At 41.7% G+C, this 13,819-nt stretch overlaps 1 protein-coding gene across 1 annotated transcript in view; it reads left to right on the top strand.

Moving 5' to 3' along the window:
* COG7 (component of oligomeric golgi complex 7) overlaps nucleotides 1–13,819 on the top strand; it is an 83,941-nt gene that overhangs the window by 28,356 nt on the left and 41,766 nt on the right. Inside the window, exons 5-7 of the mRNA XM_042921191.1 lie at nucleotides 1,415–1,497; nucleotides 2,172–2,294; nucleotides 8,113–8,311. Of these exons, the coding sequence (XP_042777125.1) occupies nucleotides 1,415–1,497; nucleotides 2,172–2,294; nucleotides 8,113–8,311 (405 nt within the window). The remainder of the gene's footprint in view (nucleotides 1–1,414; nucleotides 1,498–2,171; nucleotides 2,295–8,112; nucleotides 8,312–13,819) is intronic.

The raw sequence follows: 13,819 nt of genomic DNA on the forward strand, positions 1-13,819 counted from the left end.
GATAGGATTTCCTTCTTACTTATTTTCCATTTTTTTCTACCAGGAACATGTTATTTATGTTGCTGAAAAACAATGCTATTTAAAATAGTCATTAATTTACTACATTTTTTTAAAAGTTTATTTTGAGAGAGAGAGAGAGAGAGAGAGAGAGCGAGCAGGGGAGGAGCAGAGAAAGAGGGAGAGAGGGAATCCCAAGAAGTCTCTATGCTGTCAGCACAGAGCCTGACATGGAGCTTGATCTCACAAACCATGAGATCATGACCTGAGCTGAAACCAAGAGTCGCATGCTTAACCGACTGAGCTGCCCAGGCTCTCCTTAATACATTTTTTTTTTGTAGTGCGCTGTACTAATTTCTAGGAACTGTGAGAGATAAGACAGGAAAGGTCACAGCCTCATGGAGCTTGTATTTCTAAGGGTGAGAAAGACAAACTATCACACAGGTAACTAAATAGAATAATATAGATTTTGATTAGTTCTATGAAGGAGAATATGTGATAGGAAATAAATAACAAGAGAAACCTAATTTAGATTTCTAAATTCTAAATTGATTGGTAAAGGCCCTCCTGATAAGGGGAGAACCATACAGAGAGCCAGAAAGATCATCATCCCAGACAGTAAGTGCAAAGGCCCTGGGGCAGCAAAGAGCATCGTGATTCTAGGCACCGGGCAGAAGGTCTGCTTGTGTCAGCATTTTTTAGTTCATTTTTTAGTTCAAATATTAGATTGAGTCATATGACATTGCTATGTTTGTAGGTCAAAATGGTTGAATAGCAGTAGTTTCATATGGTTCAGTCAGTGCTGTGATTGGGCAGTCCTGCCATTGACCTGCAAGTGACTGAAGCTCTCTGGGCTGCACTTTCCTCACCTGTAACATCAGGTCCATTGATGGTTTCTTAGATATCTTTCTGTTGCTGGCATTTTATGATTCTAGTCAGAGCCAGGATGAGGTGAGGCAGGTGAAATGCCTCCAGCACAAAAATCTAAGGAGGCTCTCACCCTGCCCTTGTGCAAGCCTGAGAGTGAGAGTCCCCTTTGATTTTGCAGCCCAGGCTTGCCCCTACCCGCCACCCCCCTTCCTGCCCCCCACCCCAGTCCCAGCCCTGATTTGAACTCATTCCATTCTTGACATACAGCAATGACTTTGCTGATGTATGATCTCAGCTCTGTCAGTGATGCTTACTGATGCATTATCTAAACAAGCCAAGGCTTGCGGTATCTGAGTAGGTATTCTCCCCTTACCTTGACTTATTTTTCATCTTCTTACTCTCCATGCATGAGTTAATTCATTGCATAGGTAAGAAGTTCCGAACAGGAGCTTACATATGTCCACATTTAGCCTGGTGAACTCTTTCTTCTGTCCGCAACAGGAAACCTGGTAACAGCGCATGCACGTTTTATGTTGTTCTCCTTTAGATCAGTCCAAAATGTTTGTGAAGGTGTTTACTGAAATTGACCGGATGCCCCAACTGCTCGCCTACTACTACAAATGTCACAAGGTGAGAAGCCGAGAGTGCTTATGTTGTGGAATGCATACAGTGCTGGGCTGCAGAACCCCAGGGTTTGTACTCCAAGGTAGAGACAACTTGCCTTCTCGCCCTCTGGCCTTCTTCTTTTAATTAGCCAGTAGGGGGTGTTCTTGGTCCAGCCTGTGGATTCATTTCCTTGCCAGTGGGGGGGGGGGGGGGGGGGGGGGGGGAGGGAAGCAAGCCCTCAGTTTTCAGCATATTTTATGATTATAGCTGGATTTCATTTATGGTAAAAAAAAACCCAACAGCTTCCCGGGCTAACTTGATTCCTTCACATCCAACCTTGTGTGTCTTTAAGCAGGGGTGTTGGGACATGAAGCTGAAGTGCACACTCAAGCACACCCGAAAGGTCTGTCGGGGAGAGTGTAGCATGCCCAGTGGAAGGACCTTGGCATGCTGTTGGGACAAGATAAAAGAAGAAAGGCACACTGGGAGGGCAACGGATTCAATGTCTGATAGATGATCAGAGCAGGTGGCTGTGACTTCTCGTTTTAGCCCTCCTTTGAAGCAAATGGCCTTCAGCGGGCAGTTGCTGGGGACAGTAGGTGGCAGGAAATCGCTCACCTTGTCGGGAGGGCAGGACAGCTTTAGCAGGTGGCCTGTCTCAGTCACTCAGCGAGGTCCCCTTTGCTCTGCCTCTGCAGGCGCAGCTTTTAGCGACCTGGCAGGAGCTGTGCCAGAGTGACCTCCCTCTGGACCGGCAGCTCACCAGATTCTACGACGCCCTGCTCGGGGCCTGGCACACGCAGATCCAGTGGTCTACGCAGGTAACAGCTCGCTTGGGTCTTAGGGGATGGGTGTCTGCTCTGGCAGTGGTCTCTCCTCTGCTTCAAGCGTTCCTGGAAGAACCTCCCTATTTGCTGCCATCACCAAAGGAGTTAAAGATAAGCCTCGAAACCCAAGGCAGTAAAATCTTTCAGTCTCCTTAAAACTCTTCTTATCGTTCTCATCTGTATCTTAAATAGAATCTAATGTGACAGTGTTGCGTGTTGTTCAGCCAGGGAGCCTGTGGAATTCCTGGAGGCTGTTATCTTCTGATCTGAAAGCAGGAGGCCCTTGGTCAGGTGGTGCTTGAGTGAACAGGATTGTTTTTATCTTAACTTCAGGCAAAACTGACCTGGCTTAGTTTCCCTTGTTCACACGGTACGCCCGGAGCTCGAGGAAGAGTACAATTTTACAGGCGCCCTCCAACCTAGGGGACCAATGAGACAGAGGAACTTCATTTCAAGTGGAAACTTCCCCTCGCTTGTCTTCCCAGAGCCTCTTGGCATTTTCTGCCGTCCAGGGTGTGAACCCTTCTTCCCCCGTCTCAATGCCAGGAAGTACCCCAGATCCTCTTCCCTCTTTTAGGAGAGAAGAGGCTGTGACTTACTGGGCCTGTTGATGGTGTGGTGTGGTTTTTGGTCTGCTTTCAAAATTAGTTGTGAATTAGTCTTGCAGTGTCCATCCGTCCCCTGCTGGAACGAACGTGACTGTAGCTGGAGGGAATCCCTTGTACAGGGTCATGTCCATTCTGGTGTTTAAAGTCCTTTTCTCTACCCTCATTGCTTTCTCCTGGAGCCAGCCAAACTCAGATTTAGGTTACAGCAACATGAAACACAATTCCTGTAGACGTTTCACAGCACTTAAGTAGTTGTCGGTTTTCAGTGACCCTGGTGATGCACATCCATTTCTGTGTCCTTGCCTTCTTTTACCGTCCTTTATGTTGTGAAGATAAAACCAGCTTATGTCTGCAGGTGCATATGCCCTTCATCATCTAAGAAAAAGGATTTAGACTTCTCAAATTATGTTCTGGCCTCATCCTATAAATCCTGCTAATTTATGCTTTTGGTCAGTGGTCCATTTCCTTTTCAGGGAAGTAAAAGCCTGATAGGTGGCCGTCATCTTGTGAAGGTCAGTATAGTGCAAAAGAAAAGCAAAGACACCACAGTAAATGTATCCCCTTCTGATTTACCCCCCGGTATTATAATATGAAAATTTTCCAACATATAAAAGAGTTGAAAGAATTGTATGATGAACACCCATGTACTCACTTTTGCACTCTGCAGTGAACATTTTGCTATGTTTGCTCTGTCATAAATCTGTCCATCTTCCCATGTACTTCTCCATTCGTTGACTGGTCTTATTTTTTGATTCATTTCAAAGGAAGTTGCAAGCATTATTTAGTTCTGAACATGCATATTATTAACTAGAGTTCAATATTTGTCCCTCCCTGCCCCTTTTTAGGTAAGATTGTGGAATGTAATGATCTTAAATATGCTATGTGATCAATTTTGACAAATGTCGTGTAACCTGATCCCTGTTAAGATATAGAGAACATTAAGATAAGAGGACATTACCATCACTCTAGAAAGTTCTCTCACGCTCCTTCCTAGTCAGTCCAACACCCCTGAAGGCAGCCACTGCTCTGATTTTTTTCCACCATAAATTAGGCCTGTTTTCAAATTTTTGTAAACTTTTTTTAATTAAAAAAATTTTTTTTCACCCCCGCCCCTTCAGTTGTTTTTTTTTTTTTTTCTTTCTAATGTTTTATTATTTTTGAGACAGCAGAGTACAAGCAGGGAAGGGGCAGAGAGAGAGGGAGACACAGAATCCGAAGCAGGCTCCAGGCTCCGAGCTGTCAGCACAGAGCGCAACACGGGGCTCGAACTCACAAACTGTGAGATCATGACCTGAGCCGAAGTCGGACACTTAACCGACTGAGCCAACCAGGCGCCCCCTGATTTTGAATTTTAAATAGACGGAATCAGGCAGTGTGTGTTCTTCCTGCAAGGTTTCTTTCATTGAGCATGTTTGTGAGATTCATTTATGTTGTTGTGTGAGTCAGTGGTTTGTTCCTTTTTATTGCCAAATACTGTTAACGTGGTGTGAATATTTCAAAGTTGGCTTATTCATTCTTATACTGATGAACACCTGGGATATTTCCATTTTGGGGCTATTATGAATAAAGCTGCTAATGAACATTGTTCTCTTAAGTCTTTTTGTGTATACACATATTCATATCTCTTGGGTAAATATCTAGGAGTGGAATTGCTGGACCATTGGGCAGATGTATGTTTAGATTTATAAGAAACTGCCAGACATTCTTCCAAAGTGGTTGTACTTTTTATAGTCTCATGAGTGTGTGAGCATCCTGATTGCCCCACATCTTCGCCAAAGTTAGGTGGTGTCAGTCTTTCTAAGCTAGTCCATTCTGGTGGGTGTGTTGTAGTATTTCATTGTGGTTTTAATTTGTATATTCCTGATGACTAAGAATATTGAACACCTTTTCAATGTGCTTATATCTTCCTTTGTGAGGTGTCTGCTTAGATCTTTTGCTCATTACAAAAAATTGGGTTATTTGCGATTTTATTATTGAGTTGTAGGAGTTTTTAATATATCTCAGATAAGAATCCTTTGTAAGATATAGTTTGTAGATACTTCCTTCCAGTCTGTGGCTTAAACAGAGGTATTGATTTTGTTGAAGCCTAATTTATCAATTTTTGCTTTTATGGTTATTGTTTTGTAAGAAACCATTGCCAACCTCCAAATTGGAAAGATGCTCTTTTGTGTTTTCTTCTAGAAGCTTGTTTAGTTTCTTTTTTTTTTTTTTTCAACATTTTTTATTTATTTTTGGGACAGAGAGAGACATAGCATGAACGGGGGAGGGGCAGAGAGAGAGGGAGACACAGAATCGGAAACAGGCTCCAGGCTCCGAGCCATCAGCCCAGAGCCTGACGCGGGGCTCCAACTCATGGACCGTGAGATCGTGACCTGGCTGAAGTCGGACGCTTAACCGACTGCGCCACCCAGGCGCCCCTTGTTTAGTTTCTTTAAAAAAAAATTTTTTTTAACATTTATTCATTTTTGAGAGGTGGGGAAGGGCAGAGAGAGGGAGACACACAATCCGAAACAGGATCCAGGCTCTGAGCTGTCAGCACAGAGCCCAGTGCAGGGCTTGAACCCACAAACCGTGAGATCACGACCTGAGCCCAAGTCAATGCTTAACCAAGTGAGGCACCCAGGTGCCCCTAGAAGCTTGCTTAGTTTCTACAGTAAGGTCTGTGGCCCATTTTGAATTAGTCTTTGTGTATGGTGTGAGGTAAGGTCAGATTGTTTTCAGGTGAGCTGTTGAGGTTGCTTCTATAGCCTGAGTTAAGTTTGCTCTTTAGTGTGTGGACTTTGTGGTGGTTCTGTGGCCAGGTGCCAGAGAATCCCTTTTGCCAGATCTCTTCAAAGGACAGGGGGCACCTCTGGGTATGAGACCCAGTGTGTTTTAATTGAAATGTGTAAAAAAACTGCCACTGAAGGTCTATGATGTGACTTTATAGTTTCAGCTGACCAGCCAATTAGTGTAATTCTTCCCCTGCCCCAGGTCATCTGAGTAGGAGATAAGAGTGAAGGAGATTCTCATTGTGCAGTCCATCCTCACCAAACATAGAGTCAGGATTCCTTTTCTAGAAGGCCCATTTTCATTTCCTCCTCTGGTCACTTTCTCACAGCAAGTTTCTTCTGTCAAATGAGGACATTGGGCTGGCTGGTATCTGAAGGTCTTTCTGACTTTCTCACATAGCACGTTTGGGGATAGCGAGGGGAATGTGTTGGCTGGAGATAGGAGGGTTTGTGTTGGTGCAGCTATGTGTGGGGGGAGGAACTGTGAATTTAAGACAGGAGTTTGGCTTTCTCAAGAAGGTAGTGAGAGTCTGGAGCAACAGTGAATGATGACGTTGCTGTTTTAAGAATGGTTTTGGTGTCAAAACATCACCTATGTAGTTTCCCTGCCCAGAAGGCTTAACCCTAATGCTCTCATGAGGAAGCATGCAGACAAATTCAAGGTTTGTCAATTTTGTTGATCTTTTCACAGAACCAACCAGTTCTATTGATTTTTAAAATTAACTTTCTGTTCTTTATTTTATTTACCTCTGCTCTAATCTCTATTATTTCCTTCCTTCTTCTAGCTTTGGGTTTGGTTTCTTTTTCTTATTCCTTAATGTATGCAGTTAGGTTGTTGAGTTGAGATATTTCTTCTTTTTTAATGTATGTGTTTAGAGCTGTAAGTTTCCCTCTTAGTGTTACTTTTGCTGTATCCCATAACTTTTGGGGAGTTGTGTTATCCTTTTCACTCATCTCGGGGTATTTTCTAATAAAAATGTGAGTTTATTGATTTTATAGTTTTTAAGCTTATACCTTTTGTGGCCTTAGAGTTACCTAAGAACAGGGTTTTTTTTCCTACAGATTTATTATTCACATCATTTTTTTTAATATGAAATTTATTGTCAAATTGGTTTCCATACAACACCCAGTGCTCATCCCAACAGGTGCCCTCCTCAATACCCATCACCCACCCTCCTCTCCCTCCCACCCCCCCATCAACCCTCAGTTTGTTCTCAGCTTTTAAGAGTCTCTTATGTTTTGGCTCCCTCCTTCTCTAACCTTTTTTTTTTTTTCTTCTCCTCCCCCATGGTGGGGGAAGAAACTTAACTTCTGTTAAGTTTCTCAGGATCCACATAAGAGTGAAAACATACGGTATCCGTCTTTCTCTGTATGACTTATTTCACTTAGCATCACACTCTCCAGTTCCACGTTGCTACAAAAGGCCATATTTCATTCTTTCTCATTGCCACGTAGTATTCCATTGTGTATATAAACCACAGTTCCTAAGAAGAGTTTTATATCTTGTTTTCATTTTTGTGCATATTCAAGCCACATTATAATAAAAAATCATTCAATCAACACAGGGGAGTCTGCGAGAAGCCCTCTCTAAATGTACCGTGTACATTTTTACAGTTTTGTCCAAGAGATCAATAGTATATAAAATAGAAGAAAAGACTCTTGGTGAATAAGTGAATCTATAATCTAAAAGGCCTCTGGGGTCCTCGGTGGCTCAGTCGGTTAAGTGTCCAACTCTCAAGTCACGATCTCATGGTTTGTGGGATTGAGCCCCATACCAGGGTCTGCGCTGACAGCGAGGAGCCTGCTTGGGATCCTTTCTCTCCCTCTCTCTCTGTTCTTCCCCCACTCAGGCACACACTCTCTCTCTCAAATGTAAATAAATAAACATTAAAAAAAAAAAAAACCCTAAAAGGTCCTGGATACACTATTCCTGGTGGTCCTTAGAGTAAAAGATAAATCTGTCTTAACCCAAGGTCTATGTCAAGGGGAGATGTGGCTGTGGGCTGGTGTGCAAATCTGACTAAGTGTCCTCCAACCCTGATTCAGTGAAGTGTTCTTCTTTAATTCTGTTTTATTCTCCACCTCCCATGCACTCCTAGTTTCTGCATGGTCATCTTCACAGCCCTTGCTGGCCAGATTTTGGTAGCTATCTAAATTCTACATGTGATAAATTTGAAAAAAAGTCACTTGTGGCTAGCAATAGACATGGAGTAGCCAATTGTTCTGGACAAGTTGCAAGTTGTGCCAGTTACTTGACTTTCTGAGCTTGTTTGGGTTTGTGGGAAGGAACACTTGGGGCTTAAAGCTCTTGATGAGGCCATTTTCCAGCTGTTGGAGAAATTCCTTTGAGAGCCGTCCAGGAGACTGCTTCTTGAAGAGGTATGTTCCTGCTTGGTCCTTTGTGCTAATGCAGATACCTCTCTCCCACTGCAGGTCTTCAAGAACCCCCACGAAGTGGTGACCGTGCTGCTGATTCAGACTCTGGGGGCCTTGCTGCCCACCCTGCCTGACTGCCTCAGCTCAGGCGTGGAGAGGGCAGGGCCTGAGCTGGGGCTCCTCAAGCTCCTGGAGTTCTACGATGCCACCGCCCACTTTGCCCAGGGGCTGGAGATGGCGCAGCTCTCCCGCCCACGTAAATGCTCCTTCCTCCCAGTCCCCTGGCCTGTCTTCACATGCTCTTTTTTGAAGCTTCTGGGGCTTGGGTTTGTCTGTCTTTTCGGATGACTGATTTTACAGATTTGGAAGGGATCCTTGTTTTCCTTCTCAGCGGATATGGAAGCCTTTTCCATGAAAGCATTGCCATTGGAAATGGTTGCTGCCTGATGTATTAACCAAACCCAGTGCTACCTAGGGGCTTTGCATGCTCTGGGGAAGTGAGGGGCATTTTGGCAGGCACTTAGAATGTGCAAGAGGCAGGTGGGCCTCAGTGGCCTCGAATTGGCAGCAGATTGCATTGGGAAGGTAGTGTCCTCTTCCCTTGAGATGTCACAAGACCTCAGACAGCTCAACCTAAAAAGTAAGCTGAAGAGGACGAATAGGTCAGAGGAACTTTTTGATAGGGCGTCAGCAAGGTTTTAAGGGCAGGGAGGCCATGTTAGGACTAGGGGTGGTTGTGGGGAAAATGGGCATTCCCCAGCTGTGTCCGGGAGCAGAGCTCTCCTCCTTCCCATTTGGGAACACAGCGATGTCGTGTTACATTTCCCCAGCTGTTTCCCCTGTAAGTTAAAAGCATCATAAACTTTCAGGTAGCACAAGATCTCATGACGCATGCTGCTGTCAAATCAGGAAATCGCTTCAGGAAGGCCTTGTCCTGCCGTTTGGCGGCTATGTGTCACTAACTTGGTTTATTTAATAGTTATTCCCTTTAATTACATTTGGTTATAATTACTTTGTACATTCCAGGGAGTGTGTTTATTGTTCCAGTTCCGGATGATTCATAGGTGTTTTGGCTCACTCACTCGGCAGATCTTGGTTGTGGGAAAGGCTTGGGGGATGTGGGTAGCTTCCAGGGGACCAGGATGCCATGTCCATGGGGCTAGAGTGTAGGCCATGTAGCCTGCTGGAGCAGAGTGGAATGAAGGTAGGGCAAAAGGGCAGGTTGCCTTCCTCCCACTGGTGATGGACATTACTGAAGAAGAGAGAACCACCCTCCAAAGAATAATGCATATAAGTGCTTTGTTAGTCAGCCATGGAAATTTAGATTTTTAATGATTCCTATCAAGGTTTCCAAAAAAGTATTTTTTTTTTTTAATTTAAAAATACTTTGGAAACACCCAAAAATAAAATAGAGTAAAAATGATTCACAACGTCATCATTCAGAGAGAGCCTCTGGCAGCCTTCCATTGTATTTTCTGCTAGTAATTCAAATATAAATACACATTTTCCACAAATACATATAAAAATATATACACGTATACACCTACACACATATACATCTTTTAAAATAATGGTTGCATACAAACTTAAATTATCTTTTTTTGCTCAAAATGATATAATGAGAGGGTTTTTTTTTAGTGTTTATTTATTTTTGAGAGGGAAAGAGAAAGAGAGACAGAGTGCGAGTGGGGGAGGGGCAGAGAGAGAGAGGGAGACACGAAATCTGAAGCAGGATCTAGGCTCCAAACTGTCTGCACAGAATCTGACACGAGGCTCGAACTCACAAACCATGAGATCATGACCTGAGCCGAAGTAGGACACTTAACTGAGTGAGTCACCCAGGCGCCCCTATAATGAGTATTTTTTTTAGTGTCATTAAATGTTTTCCCAAGACATGGTTTTTTTGTTTTTTTTTTTAAACGTGTATTTAATTTTATTTGTTGCCTTTTTTTGTTTTTGGCCTATTAGCATTTTTTAATTGCCTCTGAACTAAACTTGCTCCATACCCAGGTGTAGCAGTTTCTAGCATTTGTCCAGGACCAAGACATGGGTTTTTTTTTTTTTTTTTAATTAAATTAAATTAAATTATTTTATTTTATTTATTTTTTAATTTATATCCAAATTAGCGTAGTGCAACAGTGATTTCAGCAGTAGATTCCTTAATGCCCCTTACCCATTTAGCCCAGCCCCCCTCCCACACCCCCTCCAGCAGCCCTCAGTTTGTTCTCCATATTTATGAGTCTCTTATGCTTTGTCCCCCTCCCTGTTTTTATATTATTTTTGCTTCCCTTCCCTTATGTTCATCTGTTTTGTCTCTTAAAGTCCTCATATGAGTCAAGTCATAGGATTTTTGTCTTTCTCTGAATGACTAATGTCACTAAGCATAATACCCTCCAGTTCTATCCAATAGTTGCAAAGGGCAAGATTTCATTCTTTTTGATTGCTGAGTATACTCCATTGCATATATATACCACGTCTTCTTTATCCATTCATCCATCGATGGACATTTGGGCTCTTTCCATACTTTGGCTATTGTTGATAGTCCTGCTATAAACATGGGGGTGCATGTGTCCCTTCGAAACAGCACACCTGTATCCCTTGGGTAAATACCTAGTGGTGCAATTGCTGGTTGTAGAGTAATTCTGTTTTTAGTTTTTTGAGGAACCTCCATACTGTTCTCCAGAGTAGCTGCACCAGCTTGCATTCCCAAAGACATGTTTTTTAATGACCACTTGTAAGTATGGCTTACTTTAATGATTTTATCTACTATTATAAATAACACTATTATGAATAGTCCAGCACATTAATTTTGAGCCCCGAAATTTTGATTATTCCTTAGGATAAGCTTAAGAATTACAGTTGCCAAGAAATGAACATTTTAAAGATGTTTGTCATATTTTGCTCGAGAAGGTTTCTCCCTATTTTCGTGTCTGTCGATAGTGACTGAGGGTGTCCATCCCCCATGTCCTTACTTGCACTGGACACTACTTGTTTTTCTCCATCATTGCCAGGTTCTTAGACAGTTAATGACATTTCATTGTGATTTTTCATTTCTTTTATTACTAGCAAGTTTTAAATTTATATTATAAACTTCTTTTTTGAATTGCTTATTCGTTTGCCTATTTTTCAATTTTTGGGAGTTTGATTTATTTTGGGTTAATTTATAAGAGCAATTTATTTAAAATAATATATCATTAAATATTGAAAGCAACAAAGTACGTGTTATAAAAATTCGTGTTATAGAAATCTGTAACACAAAATGAAAGTCTCCTATAAAACCCAGCTTGCTTGAAATAACCACTGTTAAAAATTTGGTGTCTATCCCAAAATATCCTTATGTAGGAAGGATTTTTTCCCTATTGTTTATCAAGTATGTTACAGATGTATTTTCTTTTTTTACTGTTTATTTTTTGAGAGAGAGAGAGCGCGAGCAGGGGAGGGGCAGAGAGGGAGACACAGAATCCAAAGTCAGATGCTTTACCAACTGAGCCACCCCAGCGCCCCTACAGATATAGTTTCTAACTTTATATTTTGCCTTTAACGTTGTTTCTATTTTAGTAATTAATGCATGTACATGGTATTATTAGAAATATGTAAATTATGTAATAGAAAAACTAATTTTCTAAAATAGCTTAAGTTGATTTTATAATTAATAAGCAATAGGTATTCATTATAGAAAAACCCAGAAAACACAAAGAAGGAGAAAGATCATTCTTAGTCTACCATTTAGAAACCGTATTTTGTGTTATATATATGTACTGATTCTGCATGAATGAGAGGGTCTCTGTATCCTTTACTTTTTTTTTTTTAATTTCTTTTTTAATGTTTACTTTTAAGAGACAGAGAGACAGAAGAGGGTAGAGAGAGAGGGGGACAGAGGATTTGAAGCTGGCCCTGTGCTGACAGCAAAGAGCCCAATGCAGGGCTTGAACTCATAAACCATGAGAGCATGACCTGAGCTGAAGTCAGACGCTTAATTGACTGAGCCACTCAGGTGTCCCTTTAAATATTTTTAATAGAATATTTTATTATTGTTATCAGCCTCCCCCCAATATAATACTGACTCAATACTGTCACCTAATACACAAATTTTTCCATTTGTTCCACAGGTCTCTATAGCTGCTTCTCCACCTCTCCCTCCCATTAAGATCAATCGATGTGCATACATTGTATTTGGTTGTCTTGTCTCTTTTTTATTTGTTTTTGTCTTGTCTCTTTAAACTCTTAATCTGAAACAGTCATCCCACCTCTCTTTTGTCTTTCATGACATTGACATCTTTGAAGAATACAGTGTAATTTTCTAGTGGAATGTCCCATATTTTGGAATTGTCTGATTGTTTCCTGAAGATTAAATTTAGATTAAATATTTTTGCAAGAATACTACATTAATGATGATGATGTGTATTTGCTGTGGCATCACATCAGGAGACACATAATGTGCAACTATTGGTGATGGTTGGATTAATCACTTGGTAGATGTATCTAGTGTATCCAGTAGATCTCTCTATTATAAAGGTACCTCTTCCTCTTTGTAATTAATAAGTAATCCATGGGGTGATGCTTTGAGCTGATAGGAAAATACTAATCCTCAAAGAACATTTACTCAGTGACTTTACCATCCATTGATAAATCTTGCCTGAATAAATTTTCACACTACTGATTATAAAATGGCGACTCTCAGGGCGCCTGAGTGGCTCAGTCGGTTGAGCATCCGACTTTGACTCAGGTCATGATATTGCGGTTTGTGAATTTGAGCCCCGCGTTGGGCTCTGTGCTGACAGCTCGGAGCCTGGAGCCTGCTTTGGATTCTGTGTCTCCTCCTCTCTCTGCCCCTCCTATGCTCATGCTCTGTCTGTCTCTGACTCTCAATAATAAATAAACGTTTAAAAAAATGGCAATTCCCTAATTCTCTCATTCCTTCTACATTTATTTGCAGACCTTATTTTGTAAAGAAGAAATTTTTTTTCTTTCCTCACTTTTTAAAAGTTTTATTTATTTATTTATTTAAAAAATTTTTTAATGTTTTTTATTTTTGAGAGAGAGAGAGAGAGACAGAGTGTGAGTGGGGGAGGGGTAGAGAGAGAAGGAGAATCTAAAGTAGGCTCCAGGCTCTGAGCTGTCAGCACAGAGCCAGATGTGGGACTTGAACTCATAGACTGTGAGATCATGACCTGAGCTGAAGGGACGCCCAACCGACTGAGCTACCCAGACACCCCTAAAAGTTTTATTTGTTTAATCTCTGCACCATGTGGGGCTTAAACTCATGACCCTGAGATCAAGAGTTTCATGCTCCTCCTGAGCCAGCCAGGTGCCCCCTTTCCTTACTTTATTATTTTTTTTAATTTTTGTTATTTATTTATTTTGAGAGAGAGAGCATGTGTGCACAAGTGGGGGAGGCACAGAGAGAATCCCAAGCAGGCTCCATGCCATCAGCACAGAGCCTGATGCAGGACTCGAACTCACAAACTGAGATCATGACCTGAGCGGAGATCAACAGTTGGACACCCAGCCAACTGTACTACCCAAGCACCCCCCTTTCTTTACTTTAATATCACTATGAATTCATGGATTCTTTTTTTATTCATTGTGTTATGATTTACCGTTGCCATTATTCATTTTGGTGCTTGAATTATTTCAAATTTGGACAGTAGTTGCCCCTTTAGGTTGCCTCCTGTATCTTTTTGACATGTCCCCATCAGTCTTTGAGTACTTCCTTGCTGTTTGGCACAAATAATTCCAGGAACACATACTTTTCCTGCCTCAG

Source organism: Panthera leo, chromosome E3 (genome assembly GCF_018350215.1).
Source record: "Panthera leo isolate Ple1 chromosome E3, P.leo_Ple1_pat1.1, whole genome shotgun sequence".
Lineage (NCBI taxonomy): Eukaryota > Metazoa > Chordata > Mammalia > Carnivora > Felidae > Panthera > Panthera leo.